The following is a 22,459-nucleotide window of genomic DNA, read 5'->3' as shown; positions in this document are numbered from 1 at the left end:
AAATAAGACTGACCACTAACGAAAAACGGAACTGCTGTGTTTCAATTCAAAACCCCTGCTCGATTTAAGTAAACAGTATTATTATTTTTTATTTTAGCTTGGGGATGATTTCCTTGCAAACCTCACACAAGAGCAGAGGCGAAGTACATATAATTTAGCACTAGATGGCGACAATAATATTTGCGGATTAAGGAGGTTAGTCCTCAATTTTGTAGGTCTATTAACAACGTCTGCAAACGTCCAGTTTCGTATTATTAGTGAATGTTATTTCTCCTGAAACCAGCATATATTTTATCTTAGGATAGTTTGAAGGTTTGAAAGTTCTGAATAATTCCAGTATTAATTAGATGAAGCATGAGCTGTCATTCTTTGCATGAACGCATACACCGTAAAAGTAATGACAGACTTGTATATAACAGCCTACTAAGTATTTAGGGATAAAGCCAAAAATGTATTCAATCCAACATTCCATGCGCTAAATCGCCATTAATTGGCGATCACGTTATGTTGACCTAAGAGGCAAATAACTTGTAATTACTATATTCATTTATCTCTATATTAAATAGATATAGGCAATTTACGCAAAGAATTTTAGAAGAAAATAGTCGAAATAAAGTTTTAGACCTGTATGTAATTTATATATTTCACAGTTACCACAAATGCAACGTCTATAATAGGGATGTAAGGATAAATGACAAAGGCCTTATTAGTAAAAATAAGCTTCCACGGTGATTAAAAATATTTTAAATAAAGACATTTTCTTTTACTTGAATATCAAAGAGCTGAATATGAAACATTATTTTATGTTATTGATGCTACTTCTATATTACATTAGGGCGGCCTAAAACAGTTATGGTGTTTGTATGAGCTATTTCATTTTAATGTTTTTCATGTTATGTTTGAAATATATCTTACTGTATAATTTAATAAACCTACTAGCCTCTAGCATTCCTGAACCTCAGAGAGGATAAACAAGAAGAAATTTTATCTTACGTACCCAAACGTGAAACACCTCTTGCCCACGTCTGTTTCATCTAGTTGATGAGTAACATGCAATAGATGCGAAAAATGAACTTTTCTCACATTACTTCTTTTTGCAAGAATAACAGATTTGCTAGGCTATGTGGAGGCTTTACATTATAAAAACACATGCCATAATACAATTCTCGCATGTACTGAAACATAACAGCTTAGTGACATTTCCTGTAGTGGATTTTTCCCGTCAATTAATTAAACCCAAAGACACCTTGTAAGCATACTATAAAGGAAATGCACTTTCAATCGATTACTCGGCTACATGTTAATGCATTCGTTATGCTACATGTACATTTAAAGCAATAAGAAACGCAGAATAGCAAACTTACCTTCGTTCCCACGCCGCTCCTGTGACGCAAGATAACTTGTCTAAAGCGTAGTCACCCAAGGGGAGGGCGGGGGAGGTAATAAGTACCTGAGGTGATTCATTTCATTAGATATTCCGTATCTTGTATGAGGTCTGTTTTGTGAAAATAGGAAATACTTGAAACCAGCTTTACCTCTATCGGCAACGTATTTAGCTACTCCATCTAACCCGGGGAAGGGAGAGGTAACAAGAAGCTAGACGAAGTGAGAAAACGGAAGGGAGGAAGAGGCTGTCACGTGCGTTGCAACTGATACTGCACACGCATTGTTTTTCTTTTCCTTTTTAAATTATATCATCATTTCCTGAATGTACGGATGCATGAAGGTACACTCCGTCTGAAGAAACGGAGAGCGAATATGACCGGAGCAAAGACAACAGTTTAAAGTTCATGTTCATGGAGAGGATGCCATGTGACACCCCGTAGCCAATCCTAGGCGCGGCATAGTCGTAAACGTTTATTACTTAGCTATAAATTTCCCACAAAACAACCAGGAATGTGTTGCGCCCCCTTCCAGCCCCGCTCAACTTGTGTTTTTCAAGGAAAGAAGCCCTCTTTTTTTAATCGCAGTCACGATAACGTATTTCAGTGCCTTATCACAAGCGTTTATTTTCCTTTTCTTCGACAAATACCGATTACCCACACAAACATAATTTTTATACCATCAATGAATTACCTATCTTATTTTGATTCGGTTTTAGCTTTTAGTAGTCTGCTTAGTTCGCATGGGAAAACATATACAACCTGAGTGATACATTTGTTTATGTCCTGAAATCCCAGTGACTGACAATCAGTAACCGAAAATAAAAACGTTATTCCTTACCTGCACAAAGGTTCTATATGCAGAGTTATCAGTGTACAAAAGCGATCTTTTAAACACGATTTGTTTACAGTCAAATCATAAACCTCTTCTACTTACATATTGAGAACATCTTAAACGGTCTTGCTTTGTAACCATCTGAAGTAAAACGAAGAAGATGGGTTAAAATCTATATTACTCAACGTTATGTTCCATGGAAATCCTGTCAGAATCCGAATTAGGCGTGTGTATGTTTCTGCATGGGGAGAAATTCGCTGTGTAGAGACACTAATGGGTTTATGGGCCACCAATAAAGTTTACAGGCGATTACAACCATTTTAGGAGTCTTCCTCCAGTAGCAATGTGAAAGTACAAAGGTCTGACGGGTGGACAATACTCTCAGACAGCTGTCACTTCCCCAGAAAACTTCCGGAATGCCAGCAGTGACTACAAAGACATTTGCCTGCATGTAATCTGAAATTTGTCTCGTCTGTGTGGGACAGAATATTGCATGTAGTCGTGAGGTTTTCTTATCAAGACGTTTCACAAAAGTAAAATTTAAATTTAACAAAATTAGTCTCACTATTTTGATATTATTCGAATTTAATCCTGCCTTATGAAGTTTGTCTATTTTTAAAGTTAGTGTTTGCGACGCATTACTATTATTAAAATAATGTTAAAGATTTGGTCTGGTCATTATGTTAACGTTAGGCCTATATTTGAAGCTAATGAGAACATTCCTAATCTTGATTATTTTGCATGTTTATGGGCAATAATGTTAAAATTATCTTGTAAATAAAGATGAATGTATGAAAGATTGCAGATTTCGTATAGAGCACATTATTTAGAGGTTGTCTGAATACAGTCTGCGAAGTATTGCAAAACGGTGTAGCTCTATTGCCTACACATTAGATCATTTGTGGAGCTGTTCAAATGTATTATCTGACCTATCGTTTTTTTGTTTGTTTGTTTGTTTGGAGTTGACAATACCTCGAATGCGTACAGAAGTCTACCATAGCATGTTTCATGGACCACTGTTTGTGTAACAATATAACGAGCTACATAATGTATGTTTTTTTTTTTTGTTTTTTTTTACATTTTAACCGAACCTCGGTCTTTCAAGGTTATTAATGCTCAACAAGGACGCGGACCAAACTGTCAATCTACATGTTGCACAGCCAGCCCTAGGCAAACTTATGGGTGTTCCATTACCCGAGTGCTGGCGTTTCCTATGGCGACCAAGAGCTCATAGACTTGTACATTACCCACCAATCGTTATAGAGGATAGTCCACGATCTCGGCATTACGATTGCTTTTGTAGCACATCTGATATTCTAAAAACGGAATATTCGAGAATTTTTTCACCAGCAACCCAAAACACAGAATGACCGTACAATTTTGATGTCCCTGTCTTATCACATCATTCACAGCCAAGACACGTCAAGATAAAGGCTTATCAATTAGTATGAAAACAATAAAAGTTACATTTAACCGGTGGTACTTTTTCTTACAACTTCATTAGCATTAAAATTCAATGAAATCGCGTCGACTCGCTAATCTGAATTTTGCGCGAGAATCGCTTTTTAGTTCATATTATACACTGTGTGTGATTTAATATAAACGCCTAATCTCTGGCTGTTTTTCTAAATTTGAATAAACAATATAGATTTTATATTAAACATGTGTTTATGTTTATGTTTATTCTGTAATGGGGAAGTCATACGATATGGGCTAACAAGCTGACTGAAAGAAAAGTGAACTGTTAATTTGTTTTTACATTCATATATGTTTGAACTTCAGTACGGATAGAAATGTTAAACAAAGGAATAAAAATTGACTTTGCAATTACATAGTTTGCGATGCTTAATTATACAAATCCATAATTAGGCCAATGTATTCGACATGTAACCCAGTTAACACATACACAGTGCAAAACAAAAAAACAAATAAACAAACAAACAAAAAACATTCTATAGGGGTCAATGTTACACAATAACTTAAATATGCTGTTTTACAGTTAATTTTTCACCAAGCGTTTCCGCACTGTTTCCAGTGTGGTCGTGAAAGTCCTTCACTTGCCAAATCCCTGGTCTTATGGTTACATTTTAAGAAATAGCTGTAATGTCCACAACTTGAATATTCATAACATTTAATCTAAACAGAAATTGCTACAAGTAAAAGTACTAAAGAGACGGTGAGCCAAACTCGAATGTGGACATCATGCTAAAAGCAAATGCGACGAAATTTAGCATGACGAAATATTGATAAAGGTGTTACTATCGTTGTTTTGGATTCTTCATAGTCTGAAGTATGATTAGAAAATTGTGATAGTAATATTGCAAATTCCCAGCGTCACAAATACACAAAACCTAAAACTGATAAAACAAAAATAACTAACATATTTACATAAAATAAATGTATGAGATAACGTCAAAAACAAAAATCAAGCATATATTTAACAATCCATTGTATTACTACGATTTTGGTACAGAGAGAGCGAGAGGGGAAATTGTTTTATTGCTCAGATTCTTCAGGGATTGTTTAATAAAGATTCCCAGTTAGGGTTATATATATTTATATTTGTATTCAGAGTATTCAAAACAATATACATGGATTTGCCCAGAAACCAAGTCTCATATTGTTCTTCATAATGGTAAAACGTCCCATCACCCAAAACACCATTCACCTCATTTCTCTTTTCTGGGATAAGAATTAGAACTATATCTGAAGAACATGGTGAGGAGTAGCCTAAGAAATTGTGAGCACAGGACTTTTCTACGGATGTTCGTTCTCATTATGGTGAACTCCAGTGAGAGGAAGAGCTTTTATGATCTGTTCAAAATGTTTTCTTTTCCAACCCAATGAAACTATGGTCGTAAAATGTAATCTCTCATTCTCATTCTCTGTCTTTCTATCTCACACACGCTCAACCTGGAGTCATATAACCATAAAAAGTAGGTTATAAAATCACTCTTTTGAATCTTCCTGTGCTGTTTCCTTTTTTTGTTGGTCATCTCCCTCAGCGTCGTTGTCTTCTTCCTCGGCCTCACCCTCAACCTCCGCATCCTCTTCTCCCCTTTGACTCGGAAATTTATCTTTGTTGTTCTCCTTCTTCCATTTCATGCGTCGGTTCTGGAACCAGATTTTGACCTGTCGCTCAGTTAGTTTCAACGAATGCGACACTTCAATACGTCGCTTGCGCGTGAGGTAAGGATTGAACAGGAACTCCTTCTCAAGCTCCAGTGTTTGGTAGCGACTGTATGTCTGCCGGCCGTTACGCCTTCCTGGTGCTATGGATGAGATATGAATACATTTTAGCATTTGGTAACTTTTTTATGTTGTTCTATTTTTAAATGCAATTGTTTTGTTTTTGCTGTGTGTGAGAATGAGACGATACTACTCTTCATCAATAAACATTTAAATTATTCGCTTTTTGGTTTTTCCTATATGGCCTGAAGGATTCCCTGCTCAGAATGTCATACACAGTGCCAGTTAAAATAACTTGAACAGTGATTACACACTTTTAAGGTAAATCTTAATTATCCTATCGAACATCTTTGTTGTATTTGTTACTCTTTGTTAAATATTTTCGAATCATAACATATAAATCGTTTAGTGTCATGCCTGAATTTCCCATTTGTTAGTAAGCATGCACAGTCTTCATACTCAGATACCAACACAATAGATGATATTAATAAACAGCTTACATTATTGCTGATGAATATGAAATATTATATATTTTCTGTTAACAGAAGCAAAATGTATTGGAATAAAACTGAATATTCTAACCATGGGGTCTCATCCAGGGAAACATAATACCAGGCGGGTTTTGATTCAAATGGCCTTGTCTTTCTCCTAGATTCGCGCCAGAGGAAGATTTACAGTCTGGGTATTGCGCCAGGCTTGCCTCTTGCCGACTCCCATAAAGCGTTTGCCTCGGAAATGCTTCATAACCGTAAAATTTTGTGGAATCGCCATGGCACGCCAAGGCACAAGGATTTTGCTGATAGCCCGGCGTCGAGAGTCCAGATGTGCCTTGGTGAAAGAAGTCTTGAACGTGATGGGGCGCGCGTTGAAATCCCGGAGTTGTTGTTCCAGCTCCATAAATTAGTGCATGGCTCCGAGCGACGGACTGGGAGAACGTGCAGTCGTAGTAAGTTGGTTCCAAGGTCTCGGTGCATTTATATTTAGAGTATAACGGATTTACAAAATAGGTGCTCATATCTTGTATATCCTTTCTCCGAAGTCAGTGTTTGGGGTGATAGCTAAGCAAGCTAACATTCGCTTTTTAGCTCAATACTTCAGACTAGACCAAACGTACAATGTAAATCTATTAAAATGTGAATTAAGTCTTCTGCTCTCAGCCTTGATAACGGTAGCTCCCTTTCTGTGTCGTATTTTTTATTGCTTTCCGCTTCTCTCTCTTGTCTTGTTTGCCTCCAATTAGACTATTTGTTACCTTAAATCCGGTAATGTGAATATTTGATGTGTGCTAGCTCAGTCTGGTTAGGTCTCCGGACAGTCACAAGCGGTGTCTGCGCCCGTCAGCCCCCGTTTTCCTCGCCAGTCTTCAACCCCCTCCCTTCCTCGTTGCGTTCCTAGACGTCTACCTTGAGCATAACAAGCTCTGAATCAGAGTTCACTTATTGCTGCCACTTTGTGTTATGGAATCTCCTTTAAATTATATTCGGTATTTTATGCTATAATATCCTTATATATTTTAGTAGGTGCTATATTACCAGATATTCACAGTAAAATACCTGGGACAATAGGCTACGTTTGTAGGTCAAAGCTCTATTAATAGCGTTACTGTGGTATTAATCGAATGTAGGCCTATACATCTGGACTATATATCAAAATATTTTGGCTTTGGAATACAACTAAGATGCATTATATTAAGGTTCTTAGATATATGACTGAATTTAATATAGGCCTATAACTTAAGATACATGCCTATATTTGTCAAATACATTCTAATGAATCCCGATGATAATCAATATCTTTTGATCTTTTGATATGGAAAACTTTAATTATTTTAATGCACTGGATAAAAACAAGATGTGTTGTGTAATTAGTAGGGCCTATGCTTTTATGGCATCCTGCCTGAAAATTGCTAGCAATGCATTTCCATGCCTTGCTCATAAAATTAGTAATACAGAGGCTTTTGATTTTGAAGGTTATTAAACAAACAAGCATTTCAGGTTATTTTCTATTATTCTAATACGCATCATACACCTCTTCAAAAATCAACTTTCTTCTTTGTACACTATGTAAAACTGCTAATTACAGGGGCGATCTAATTACAAATAACTAACTAATAACTAAGTTTTTCACACTTTAAAAAACTAGCACTGAATGGTAACATTCAGTACTAAAATTAAAGACAGAGAATACTGGGTTAGATTATGAATTTCACAGTGCAAATGAGAATGTGACAGATCAGTGTTAATTTGCTAAACTGTTATGGCTATATAACTGTTATGAGGCAGTGGTAGCTCAGAGTTGCCACTCTTGGGCCCCTGAGCAAGGCCCTTAACCCTCAATTGCTCAAATTGTACTCAGTCATAACTATAAGTCGCTTTGGATAAAAGTGTCAGCTAAATGCCGCAAATGTATATTTTACAGTGTATGGTTTATTGTGGTGTATTGTATTGCTTATTTATTTATTGTATTGATTGTAAATATATTGATTATAATGAACTGAGTGTAGCATGCTAATAAAATATATAAATGACTGTGAATGTGATTTTCATACCATAAAATTTTATTTTTTTAAATAGGTGTTTTTTATTGCACCTCGGCCTCCAGTTTTTCAAATACGTTTTGTTAAGTGATTTTAGATCAATTTTAGCTGCAGTGAAACATGTTTATTGATCAATAATAATATTGTTTGATATGTCTATTTAATTTTAATGAGGACATCATATATCTTATATATTTAAATACAAATTATTTATTATAAAGTCTGTTCAAAGTCAACCACAAATGTTGTGTCCCACGAAGAAACTGTAATTTCTGCAGTGCTGATTACCCTACTCTGTTTCCATGATTACTGATTTCCTCTGTTACGTGTAATGTCAAACAAGGCCTGCTCCCTGCTGGTGAACATGAGATGGTGCGCACTAATCAATGTTGTAAAATATCTTATCCTGGAAGGTATAACCTACACCACTATAAATCTACACACATTTAGTTCACAGTTAACCTATATGCAAAAAGGGTTAATTGACATTTAATGGCCACAATTTGTATGTAATGTACAGTATTACAAATGTAAGAAATTTGAATGCACTGAATTTTGCCTTGGCTAGTTTACAATAAAATGAAGAAATGAAACGTTGCTATTTTTAGCAAAATTGCACAATTAGTCTAAACTGTATAGGGGACTAATTAGGTCAATAATAACACATCCATGAATACACTGATCTGAAAAAAAAACTTTTGCAAATATCAAATTTGAATTTAAAATATATTATTATTTGTATTATTATTATTATTATTATTATTATTATTATTATTATTATTATTAACAATATAATATTAATATTATTATTACTATATTATCATTATCATTATTATTATTATTATTATTATTATTAGTAGTAGTAGTAGTAGTAGTAGTAGTAGTAGTAGTAGTACTAGTAGTAGACTCGTAAGGTAACAATAAATATTATGTATTTAAACTGTTTTCCTAAATCTTTAAAAAAAAAATTATTTAAGCTTGAATTTACCTCTTGGACAAATCCCCTCTTAGACAAAAACCCCAAAGGGTATAATTGAATATGGGTCATACATCTTTTAGAATTGTAATTTATGTTCATACTTTGAAATATATTTAATTTAAAACTGCATATTCCTTTTTAGTGAGATTAAAAAAACACGCTCAAGTACTAAAGAAAAGTTTCTAATTATTACTTTTCTGCATGAACATAGAATCCTTAACATTACGGGAGGATATTGTTTATTTTTTGGTCTTTGTTATAGCCAAAATTTGAATGATCAGCGACATCTAGTGTTCACTTTACTGGGACAGTTTCACAATGACGTGTTCTTGGTCGGGAGAAAGGCAAGCTGGACATTTGGGCATCTATTATTAATATTTATTTTCAATTTTCATAATAAATTGTAGAATCTTCAGGGTCGATAATAGTTATCATTTGCTGAGTTGAAAATGAGAAGCGAACTGCAGAACCTTCAAATAATTTCATTTGATTAACAGTGGAAATATCCTATTGAAATGTTATTACCTTTACAAATAAACAAGCAGCCTCTTTTTAGACGTTATTTGCCAAAATGATACATTTTACCTCCACCCCCAAATGCTCCAAAACATCCACAACCTTTAGACAATTTTCAAAGGCAAATAACCCTGCCAATTAATAGTGAATATAACAATTCTGGATAACGGTCGTTGTAAATTTGTAGGCAGTGCACTGAAAACCTTAATATTATATTAAAGTCAGTAAATACACCACGATTGCATAACGCACAATTACATACCAAAATATTTTTTCATCCAAGCAATTTTATAGCAACTAGCTATGAAAGCCACCGGATATATTTTATGAATGTTATAAGTAACAACTCAAAACATTTGAACAGTGTTCGATGAACTGTAAAGCAGAAGGTGGTGAAATTTCTGCTTTAATTTTTACCTTTTTCTTCAATACAGGGGTATTTGAACTGGATTTGAAGTGTCCTACGACATGTATTTATAAAGTAGCCGTTTGGATGACGACTACACTTTTAACTGTCGCCGCGAAGAGTGGGATTTTCTCGGTCCTTTCAAATACTCCACAACCCCCTTTCCACTGAACAGAACTGATGGGTGTGAGAAAGGAAAGGTTAGAAGTGTTTGTAGTATACCAAAAGACAAGCGTAATAGCCCCTTTGTAACAATCGGAAGTGTTCCTTCCAATAAAAACAATAAAGTAATTTTGTCCAGAGGTCTAGCCAGTTCCCCAGGTTTTGTTTGTTTGATTACGTTTTAGAAAAACAGTGTTGCCGATTCGGAGTTGTAAAACTACATTGCCCCGTTCCCAGCAACGGAAACGTCCAACTACGGAGTTTTAAAACCTCGCTTGATGTCAGCATTGTCTGAGGCATCCTAAAAAAAGCTATGAGGACCCTCCCTCCACCCCGAGTAAGTTACTGATTTGGTACGCACATGTGAGAAAAGGCCAGGAAATATTTAGGAAGTGGATTCGAATGTTAAAAACAATCCCAGTTGCTTTGAATAAAAATCCTCCCACAGCGTCTATTCAAGGTGCTATCGGAACTGACACTATTCCACCTACTTCACCACGCAATAGCTCACCTTTTTACACTTTTATAGCCTTAGGTTTTGCAAGAGGTAAATTAGAAGTGGATGTTTTACTCACATGAAGGCTATTTTAAATAACAAGGTTAGATTCGTAAATATCACGCCATTTATTTCTTATGTGTCAGATGAAACCTTAATGGAACCAAGATAATGGGTCTGACGGCTAAATGGAGTCACGTGCCATAGGAGGGGTTATGGTTAAATAACAAACATACAAAAATATATAAGGACGAAAGTGGGTTTCTTATTTTTAATATTTCTCATCATATCTAGTCATTTTTAAACAGTATATTACCAAGCTTATAAAACTGCTAAAGCTAAAAAAAATATACAGGCTTTTAAATAGCCACAGACTACACATAGCCTACATACAGGCCGATTTTCAGACGCTCACCTGCAGATTCTCATTAACAAACATTTAACTTACGTAAAGGTAAAAAGCAATAGCCTATATGTATAGACCCAATGGGAAGTTGGATTTAAAGGAGTATATTTAGAACTTAAGTTTTGTAGTGGGTTGTGTCTAGACCTACGTCCAATAGGCGACTATGAATAAGAGTTTCCTCAACAATATATAACTGGCTCTTGCTTCTTGCTGATGTGGTGTTTCAGTCCATTGTCCAATACCGTTTCGTATTCTGCTACGAGCACTACTCACAGCATTCAGTCTTATCTTTGTTTATTTTCTTCATTTTCATGCGTCGATTTTGAAACCAAATTTTGACCTGTCGTTCGTTAAGATTTAGAAGACGCGCCACTTCATACCGACGGTCTCTGGTAAGGTACATATTAAATAAAAATTCCTTTTCCAGTTCTAGAGTTTGGTATTTAGTGTAGGGACACCTTTTCTTTCTCGTTGATCGCGCGTGTATCCAATTGGCCACAGGGTTATCTGTAAAACAAACAAATGAGATCTCGGTTACATACATACATACATACATACATACATACACACACACACACACATACACACACACACACACACACACACACACATATATATACACTACGCTGTCATATTTGTACATACGACTATTTACCTTTGTTTACAAATAATCTAGTTAGAATCGTGCATTTCGTTCCTCTTTCATTTCTATAAGCACTAGGCTTTTCTACTGCCTGACGGAATCTTGTCATAAAATGTGATTAAAATGTGTCCACTGGTTTTATTGGCTCATAAAATACTTTTAAAACATTTAGTTTAATGTATTCACAGGTCCCGTGGACACCTCTAAGGCATTCTGTTCTAATGTTGGTTTATATACAGATATATATGGTATTTACGTCTATGTAACACTGTTGCTTGAAGGACGTTTGCTCGAAAATATCGACAGTATACTCTAAAATGACTAAACACGTTGCGAATGTTTTAAGGTCCTAGTGCAGTACAACATAAAGACCCTTAAATTATCACGTGCATTAAAAACACAAATGGGCATGCTGGTGTAATTTCATCTAGAACTCTAATGAACCACATATTAAATAAACAATAAATAGATAAAAAATAGATCGCCAGCGTTAAACATTCGGATTCTTGAACCCTCCGATTCTCTGCTGATTCTCATTTCGGTCATAAAAGAGCAGTTTTCGGTGATTGTTCATTTTATAGCCGCTTTATGGCTCCTGTCTATTTACAGCTTTCAAGCCATTGGCATTTGGTCTGAAATGATCTCAGACAGGAGTTTTCGTTAAAGGACATTAAAATTTTATATATATATATATATATATATATATATATATATATATATATATATATATATATATATATATATATATATATATATATATATATATATATATAAAGGTCACACACACACATACACACACACACACACATATATATATATATATATATATATATATATATATATATATACATAATCTAAAGTTATCTCTACAGACATGGATATTGTCACCAACAAATGTAAATTGGGAGAGAGTGACTAACTTACTCTGATCTAACTCAGATTTATCCTCTTTAATCGTGCCAGAGACCAGCGCATCCAGTTCTAGAGAAGAGCTGATCTGTTTCGTCTTTTCTCTGGGATCCCACGATGGACAATAATAATACTCCCGGTTGCTGCGATCGTTGGCGGCAATGCATTCGACAGGTTTGTGTTCTGGAAAACCATTAGCTTTCAATCCATAAGGTCTGCTGTTGCTCGGGTAGCCTGGAAAAGATATGGTCCCTGAGATGGGTTCAAGCCATGACCGCAAATACCTCGAATCTGCAGCTAAATGAGGCTGGTGACCATAGGGATGGTATACCACGGATTTCTGGGAATGTACAGGGCCCCAAGACGAAGTGAAGACAGGAGCTTTGGGTGCGAAGCTGCACGAAGGGAATTCCGAGTACTCTGCTACAAGGGGCGATGGACGCGAGCCGGGTGGCAGTACCTCAGATGCCGAGAAACGCGTCATCAGTACTTCTTCATTTTCGTGATTTATCAAGCAATCCATGTAATAATTGCTTATAGGACCCGTTGCCGACATGGCGATATCCCTCGTCTTCTTAACACGCAACAGATTATTATGGAATGTATGTGTACTTTTTATGCTTTCATAGTACAATCATGTCAGGTAATTATTGCTCTCGGGGATTTTGGCTGCCATTGGCTGACGTTGGACACGTGATTTTATTTAGTTAAAAAAAATACACTGGAACTTAATGCGCGAGATCTCGTTGGATAGCAATGGCATAAATATCACACATTGCTAATATCCGTTTGACTTCTATTCTATTCCTTAACAATCATTAGGGCAAGTGGCCTGCCCTGCTGTATGTTTTCACCAACAGAGAACCTTGCAATGCTTTCTGGAGTGTGAGGTACGTTAGACATTTTACTCAGGCATTCATTTGTTGCGTCTTTACTGACGTCTTTTATTCATCGTAACATTGCTATCAAAAGTCTAAACCGAAACATCTGGTTATTTTATTTTCGAATGCAAAATTATTTACATTGTGAAGTAAATAATAAATGTTTTGAATATATGGCCTATGTAGTAAATCATAACACAAATAAGCCTGTAGGCCTAATAAACCATAACTTGATTTAAAAAGACACGAATACTAGCACCCACAACTCACGGTTTAAACTAACAAGGCTAAAGGACAATTATACCAATACGCCTAAATAAAGTTTAGAAGTCTACTTTAAGAAAACGGACTGTAGAGAGTATTAAAGAATAAAATTTTGGAAAGCCTATAGTCTTTTTCATGCATATATTCCCCGGAGTACATTTTTAATGGAACTTGATATTTACGTTTACGATATTTACTTGATATTTTAAAAACAACTCATTACAAAACTGGCAATCATAAGAAGGAGATTAACAAATGTGACAATGCATTTCTTTTGACTAGAGCAGATTAATTAATCCTGCTTGATTCCTCTTAGTTTCGTCTCAAATCTACAAAACAATAAAATCGTTTAGATTTAAAATAATGTGGTTTTACCAATGTCTTTCCATAATTATATTATATTTTCACTGTGTTCAGATTTAGGATTAGTTTTTATATAATTTAGAGTTAGTACAGAAATAAATGCGGAAAAATATAAGCACTGGTTTAGAAAGCTATAGCAACTATAGCTATTTAGCTCACGCTTTTATCCAAAGCGGCTTACAATTATGACTGAGTACAACTTGAGGGTTAAGGGTCTTGCTCAGGGGTCCAACAGTGACAACTTAACAGTGGTGGGGCTTCAACCAGCAACCTTCCGATTACAAGTCAAGTACCTTAACCACTGAGCTCCTTCTGCATTTATTGAATGAAAATTAAATTGTGGTTTTGTTTAATGTGAGGACTATTGAAAATCTGCAGTTGCTAAATGGTTCAATCATTGTCAGCCAGACACTGGCCCGAGTAATATAGCCTACCACTCTCCTTTCCCTGTAGGCTACATAGAGTGTTGAAAGAAAAACATAATATATTCTAATATGCTAATATTCCTAACGGCATGTCATTGGCCTATGGTCTATTTAATAAGCAAAAAATATTCTTATGCAATTGTTTAATTATATTATGATCATTTGATTTTTCCAAAACATCGCAACACAATCTATACACTCCAGTACACATGGGCGCTGAGGCTGGATAACCTTCATACAAAAAACAAATGTTATTTCATGTGAAACAGAACTATTCAGGATTGCCGAATAGGTTTGATAGATTTTATTCAGATCTAGTGGTCACCCTGGGCATTACATTCAAAATGTAAAATATAGTTTCAATAACTGTATTTATACAAAACACGACCGTGAATGCAACTGTTTAATCAGCTTCAGGTCATTGTTGCCAGCAAAATCCTAGCTCTTCATTAAAATCCTAAACTCAAACTCTACTATAATTTTCACATTAGTTATTTATTACTGCCCAGTGTCAACAAACTAATGATAAAGTTAATTTATGTAGTCACAGCATCGTGTTCACTGCATCAGATCAGAGGTGCATTCCCCCAAAGCTTACGATGAGAATTCGTTAACCTGAATGCTAATTTATTAGAATGCTAATTTAATAGAAAGTGTTTCCTGAAATCCTGCTTAATTAAAATAAAACGTTAACTCGCTCGTACATAACGATAAACACGACCCATTTATTATTCACAAAGTACTTTTTAATTTGTATTTTGCCTGCAGTTCTGCACCTAAAAGCCAGAGGCCGCTAAAACATCAACAACGCGTTTGTTCTATGCATGAAAGCCGCAGAAGAAGAAGAAAAAGAAGAAGAAGAAGAAGAAGAAGAAGAAGAAGACGACGAACAAGACGAACAAGAACATCAACAACAAAAACAACAGAAATAATAATATTTTAATAAATCCAGGCACTGTTTACAGTGCTGTGTGTTTTGTAGGGAAACAGACGCAATGAGACCCTCGGTAGGGAAGGGATAGTTATAATGACAGGCTAGCACTTCCACATTACTATCCGATTATCTTAAACAGAATATAAACGGACAGGATTCAAACCATACGTAACAGCAAGCCAAAGTATACATATGCGCATGCGCACAATACACAAAACTTAATTCTGTATTCTGAAATTCAGACTGTGAAGGGAGTAATGCTTTTGCACCCTTGTAGACCCGGCCCTGTTATATTTCCTCGTTTTTACAGGTTAGTTTATTGATTGACTAAGGGATTTTCTGTGTGCGCCCGTCTTTGTAACATGCTCTCATTCGCTATCGGTTTGTGTAACTTGCGGTACTACAACATTATTTTGATTTGTATTCACGTTTGCATATCGATTATTTTTAGAACGACTTCGAACAAGCTTCAGCTAAGCAATTTCCGAATCCTTATGAAAATATTGCTTTAGAAGGTATAAATGCTTTTCCGAGAGTAACTGTGAATAAATGTTATATATTTGACAGTGTGAAATCGATGGATCAGTTTTCGACTAGCGATGCTTTTATCACACTTGGCCCAAGGACGGAGTCAACTAAGAAATACTTAAAAATCATTCTTTACATTTTGGATTACAAAGGCCTTTGGGAAACACAGGCAAAACCCATTCCTTTCTCATGTCATTGGTTAGTCTTTTCGTCTTTCGTTAATACGTTAGGATTGTTAATACGTTAAGATACTCCATATTCTAGCTGTTCCCATAACTACACCTCCCCAACACAAACAAGTCTAGTGTTCTTATCTCAAAGATAAGTAAGCAGTTTGCCAGGGCAAATAATAATGAGCAATACGCCACTGATCATTCAATATTTTAAAAATCCTTTACACTATAAAATATACCTGTGCATATGTCTGTATAAATGCAAGATGGAAGTGTAGTTTGTTTGTTGTGACAAGGATACACCTACGACAAACCAGTCGTAGATTTGTCTTATATTCCCTAAAACACTAAAACTAAACATTTCGCTTATTGTTTTAGTTAAAATATTTAGGCCTGTTAACAGCAGCCATATTTCAGTTTGATTTCGGTCCAACCTCAACATGTGCACCCAATATTTTGACATTTATCTAACGCTTCTTATCCAAAGCGACTTATAATTATGACTGAGTACAACTTGAGCAATTGAGGGTTAAGTGCCTTGCTCAAGGGCACAACAGCCACAACTTGGCAGTGGTGGGGCTTGAAAAAGCAACATTCCGATTACAAGTCAAGCACCCTAACCACTGAGCTACCACTGTCTGAAGAATTCATAGTTCTTTGTTAAGTATTTGGTCAAAGTTGTATTTGAACCATTTATATGACTTTCGATTTTTCAATACAAAATTTGTCCAGATGCAAAGACATAGACCCCCACACTCTGTGGAACTTTTTATTTTGACTTTCCATTTGCAATCTGAACAATAGCAATATTAATATTATAATAGTATTAATCGATACCAAATCTCTCAGAGAACTCTTGGGTTTCCTAAAAAATGTAGTTTATAAATCAAATACACCATTATTTTTGCAGACTTAGGACAAGTCATAGCTCTAATTAAACTGGTCACTCACAAGGTAAATATGTGGGCTGTAGACTGATTATGAATAACAGTTAAAATCTAACATTATCTGGGTTAGAATTTGCTGCTGCATGCTATTTTCATATGTGAAACGTGAAAATTACATACTAAAAGACAATGTAAACTCCAACATTTAAATGTGAAAGAAAGGTACTTTTAAACTACAACCTGCTGTGAATTAGATTTTTGGTTTTTGTCTTAAAAAAAATCAAAATTTGCTCTAGTGTGGACTTATTTTGTATTCTTAAAATATCTCACTTTCTGCCTGATTGATCTATCTAAATCTTTATCTATATACATGCGAGTTTGATTCCTTATCCTCAGAATGCAAATGTTTTGTTTAAAAAACTATTTAGGGTGTTCATTCCTAAATATTTTTAATACATAGGCTGTAAGAGTTAAGTCAATTCAGAAGCTGAAGACTATGTTTTACATTCTGGTTACTTCGTGTTTTGTGTACTAATTCGACTTGTTTAAAATATAAGTATTGGTTTATAACATTAATATAATATTTTAATAATATAATACTACAACTTTTAAAATCGCACACACACACACACACACACACACACACACACACACACACACACACACACACACACACACACACACACACACACACACACACACACACACACACGAGTCTTCACTTAAAGGGCTGAGTAACGGTGTGTAGATATGGATAGGCCGACATGTTTAGTCCAACGTTTGTATTAGTGTCTTCACACGAAGGGCTGAGGGCGAGTAAATTAAATAATAATACAAAACTCAAAACAAGACAAATTTAAACATCTCGTTGGCTTTTTCGTTTGAGACCACTGATACTGGTTTATTTCACCTAAGACTCAGTATGCAGGCAGTAGACTACTGATGCAAACTGCAAAATGTTGTTTACTAGTAGCATTAAATGAGTAGAGTAATATTACAACTCATAAACACACTGAAAGCCTCTACTCGATCCTGTCGCGAAGCCCTCTACATTCAAAAGCAATATATTATCTGGCAACGACTCTAAAGCGTTTCTTCGTAGTACTATATAGCAGTAAAAAGAAAACTTCAAAAGAATGTTTAAGAGATCGTGTTTGAACTCTACATACAGGAATTGTTTGCGACATTGTTCGACAGCAGTCCACGGTTTCTGCCGTGCACACTAGGCTGTTTCCAAAAATAGCTCAAGAAAATGTTTTTACCGTTTAAAAATACTGCTATGGACATTAAATGCATATAAAATGCTGTCAGAACACACATTTAAAAGGCCGCTCGAACTGTAACGTTAGATAATGAACACTATGAACAACATAGATGGTATTATTTCAAGTCATCGCGCAATATCTAAAGCATTAGAATGCTATTTGGAATTTGATATATTCCCTTCAAATAGACGTGGACGGCATGTATTAAAATGAATTCACATGGCTTTTGCTGTGAAGAATTGCATTACAATTTCAACGAACATTTTAAAAATAAATATTTTACCCATGTCAATTTAAAACGAATAATATGTGACGTCTATTCCAGGACTAATCCCATGGTACAAAACTAACCAGAGTAATGTGTGCACTATGCTTCATATCAAATAATTACATATGTGATTACATAAAATATCTGATTTAAAAAAAAAATAACTTCGAGGCCTTTTCTGAATTACGCCCTAGAAAATTTATGCAAAGTCAGGAACTGCTGATGGCCAGTGATTCCGCACCTCGTGGTTACTGCAGTGCCCCAGACAGCCTGAAGTGTTGTATTTATCCCGCTAACCCTCTCTATCCTTCAACAAGCTGTCCTAAGTCCTGTATACCTCAACAATCATGCAGAGAATGAAACTGTTCATTCCAGCCGCAGTGCGTTTACGGCCCCAATTCACCCACCGAAGACTATAGACATCCTTGAGTGACACATAAAACCAGCGGAGATGGAAAGGGAACAGGTGGAGGTCCTGTAGATAACAGAGGCGACGATGGTTCATTTACAATGCCATTTGCGGATACTACGGGGGTAATTTAGCGGAACTGGACGCCCTTGATGAAGGCGAACTGACGTAATCAAGGCAGTTTCTTGTTGCCGAGCCAGGAAGTCAATCCCAACAACATGAAACTACCTAAACCACGCAACAGCTAAATGTGAGAGGCTATCCATGATGTTTAGATGTTATCCCCAAAACATTACCAACAAATTATGATTCAAATTGCGTCTTCTTCGATTTAACATAAAATCATTCTATATAAAAATGCGTATAAATACAGGCCTAGCATTACCATCATAACGGCTCGTCTTTGTACTCAACTAATTAACACTCGGCCTATATCTGAAGCTTATGTATGTTACTAATGGATACTATGAACCAAATCAACAAAGAATTTAAGATCCACTAGGCAATGCAATTAAGTGGTGCGCTTCAAAAACATCACGATAAAGCTCAGCATAATCCGTCGCATAACGTTCTCTGATCCACCAAAATATTCATTCAAATTTAAGACCTACAAACAACAACGCAGCCTTTCTTTTAGTCCATAACGTCCATAATACTTCAAAAGTAAACTGTATAATTACATATTGTTTGATTTCTCTTGGCACAAACTATAAAAAAAATAGAGGAAAAAAATCCGCAGTATCCATAGCCAAGTAATTCACTGCCAGGTGTAAAGGAGAACGCAGACTTGCTGCCGAGCGTACTATCATCCGAAGAATGGAAAAGTAGTGCCAGTGTCTGGTCTTACCTTTGTGTCCCCGGCTAGTGAAAGCCGTTTTTTGCAGTCCTCCGACAGTCGCTCTTACGCCTTATCATATCTACTCCCATGGATCCCTCGTATTTGGATTTTTGTTCCTCCAGCCAAAAGCAGCAAACTCCACTGTCGTCATATCAAATTCGGAGAGAGGCCCTCTTTGTACCCGTATGAAAAGAGAACAGTCGCCGAATTTCGCTCCGTCTCTAAGCCCATCCTTCTCTTCACCGTTAAGGCACTTTACTGCGGCTGCAGTACATTGTAATTTGCAGATCATAAAATCCAGCTCCGGAGCTCCAGTACTAACACAGTGACATTGATATTTTATTACCTTAACTTACAGTCACCCGCCTAATATTTAAATCAACGTTATGGTTGGTTCTCCACTCACTTTGTTTCTCTCTCTTTCTCACACTCTCTCTCGCTCTCTCCCTCTCTCTTTCTTGCTCTCTCTCCCCTCACATTCTCCAGACTCTTTTTGCCTTATGTCAAGAAAGTTTAGAAAAGTTTTATGAAACCAGTTTGTAGAATCCTTGCTATCAAAATCCCCTCTCTTTATTTTAGGTATCTTGGCCACCTTTTTCTGCGGCTGACTACAAGTGAATAAGAAAATGTTTACGTGCGGATTTTCTCACAACACGCGTAAGTTACCTTACAGAGAAATTTCGTTTCCTTCGTGTAAATACACACAAAGCAGATGTTAGGTAAGTAATTAACTTCCCATTATAAAAACAAGATAATTAAAAAATAAAATTATTGCAGTGCCACATTACACAATATACATAGAAACAAAGTTTAAACTGTTGGTTAAATTTCATATAATTACCGACTTAAACTTACAGTGTCATAAACAATCTGCGAGCTCTACTAACTGTTTCGCCATCTGCGTTTTTGTAATTTTGTATTCTGCGCGTGGGTGTGCCTTACTCTGTAGTTGCCCACGCAGGCTGGAGCTCGAATGAAGAAAAATAGTAAAGATTTCGCACGTGACTCAACCTCACCACCGTCCGAGCTACAGTAAATACAAGTCATCTTTTAGAATCTAACTGACTCGATGATTTGGACAAGGAAAAAAAAAACCTGCACACAATATAATATTTAAAAACAAGAAAATAATTAAAAGCAAACGACAAAAAAAACATTCATATTTTGTAGGTTACTTGGTTCAAATCTTATTTTACTTTATTTAAATAGAAGTCATAGGTCATTACATACAAAAATAACTAAGTAGATGACAGTATGATGCAAGATGCAAGGTATACATATAGCTGCACTCTAGCTACCAGTCCTATTTTTGTCAGTTCTTTGTGGCCAGAAGATAACTAATTAATCATTCTATCTGCTCAGTTCTGTCATGTTTCCAATAACCTCTTCCTTGAGTTATTTGTATTTCTAAGGGGGAGGTTAGATCTGGATGTTTTGTGACATAACAGTGGTGTAGTATATGTGATAAGCAGGTATACAACGTATAACGTAAGAAAGCGCCACGATTTCCATATACGGATATAAAACGCGAACGTAATAATATCTTTTCGTAATAAAACGTTGACTTCAGTGATTTTGCTTTAAGTTCTGTATATACCACTTTATGTGTGTAACAGCGAACCCAGGCGCTCATTTTTTGTTCATGGTAAGTTGACTCTAATGAGCATTCGGTAGCTAGGTAGTTTTGATTAGTTTGATAGCGTATCTAGTTCACTACCTAGCTAGTAAGGTTAGCTAGCGAGTTAAATAGATTTCACATTAAAACTATTAAACACTGATCGATGTTAAGGACAGCTCTCGCAGCCAGTTACCGGCAGTTATTTGTAGCGTCTTACTCTTATTAAATATCGCCACTAGAAAACGTGTGTGTGTGTGTGTGTGTGTGTGTGAGAGAGAGAGAGAGAGAGAGAGAGAGAGACACACACACAGAGGGGGTCCAGTGTCAACAGAACACAATGCTTTGATCCCACTGTATATCTCCTTGTTCCTTTCTAGAAGATGACTCCTGGCCAGCCTTGAGGACTGAGAGTCAGGCTAGGGAATTTAAAAACAAGCATCCTTGGTAAGAGCAGCTGTGTTATAAACAATTGAAATCCATAAAGAAAATTATTATATGCAAATGACAATATAGTTAACTCATTGTCATTTTAAAGGTGCAGTAATTTCAGAATTTTACACCATTAAATTTTATTATGGTATATTGGATATCAGTGGTTATCACATAATTAGAGCTACTGAAAGACTGGAACATTTGTCTCCTTTCATCTCCTTTTCATGCATTGGTCAGCCATGGTGCAGATGATTAAATACTTTGAATAGATTTTGGTTACTTTCATTGTGCTATTTGCAGCACTTCTCTTGTGTTTCTTATAATAAAATGTAAATAACACATACCCAGTCTTGCAGAACAGAATACTTTCAGTTACACACCAGGGCTCCCACTGCTCATGAATATATATATATATATATATATATATATATATATATATATATATATATATATATATATATATATATATTCCAAACATTGAAATTCAAGGGATTTAATCCTTATTGGGAAGTCACAGAATATCAGGGAATTTTGTTTGTAGCATCTTTAATTTGTAGTTGCCATTTATCTAAATGTTACATTTTCATGTTTCCCATATTGCGAATTGGTTATTATGGTTGCTTACATTTTCCGCACCCATTTAAAAAATTCAACATTTTAGTCATTCAATGTCACCAAAAGGTCAGGGAATTTGACATTGGACTTAAAGTGGAAT

The 22,459-nt window shown here is 35.6% G+C and overlaps 2 protein-coding genes across 9 annotated transcripts in view; both read right to left on the bottom strand.

Annotated features, from left to right (window-relative positions):
* The window catches only part of LOC113572417 (homeobox protein Hox-C8a-like), a 53,334-nt gene extending 33,557 nt beyond the window's left edge, over window positions 1-19,777 (bottom strand). For 6 of the 8 annotated variants that reach the window (XM_035520233.1, XM_035520229.1, XM_035520234.1 and 3 more), the window contains exons 1-4: window positions 5,989-8,660; window positions 2,320-5,489; window positions 1,365-1,495; window positions 998-1,034 (exon numbers count right to left, since the gene is read on the bottom strand). In XM_035520233.1, the coding sequence (XP_035376126.1) occupies window positions 5,167-5,489; window positions 5,989-6,421 (756 nt within the window). In that variant the 5' untranslated portion in view covers window positions 6,422-8,660 and the 3' untranslated portion in view covers window positions 998-1,034; window positions 1,365-1,495; window positions 2,320-5,166. Of the gene's footprint in view, window positions 1-997; window positions 1,035-1,364; window positions 1,496-1,535; window positions 1,794-2,319; window positions 5,490-5,988; window positions 8,661-19,703 lie in introns of those variants that run through there. The other 2 variants (XR_004775356.1, XR_004775357.1) reach the window with 2 other exon arrangements.
* LOC113572416 (homeobox protein Hox-C9a-like) lies at window positions 10,747-13,067 on the bottom strand. Its single transcript, XM_027001944.2, has 2 exons — window positions 12,475-13,067; window positions 10,747-11,414 (listed from the first exon to the last, which is right to left on the bottom strand). Exons 1-2 carry the CDS (start codon window positions 13,013-13,015, stop codon window positions 11,173-11,175), a joined length of 783 nt encoding a protein of 260 aa, XP_026857745.2. The 5' UTR covers window positions 13,016-13,067; the 3' UTR covers window positions 10,747-11,172.
* Window positions 19,778-22,459: the final 2,682 nt, after the last annotated feature.

The sequence above is a fragment of the Electrophorus electricus genome, chromosome 20 (assembly GCF_013358815.1).
Source record: "Electrophorus electricus isolate fEleEle1 chromosome 20, fEleEle1.pri, whole genome shotgun sequence".
Lineage (NCBI taxonomy): Eukaryota > Metazoa > Chordata > Actinopteri > Gymnotiformes > Gymnotidae > Electrophorus > Electrophorus electricus.
Note: the sequence above shows the minus strand (reverse complement) of the source record. Positions and strands in the feature narration are given on the sequence as shown.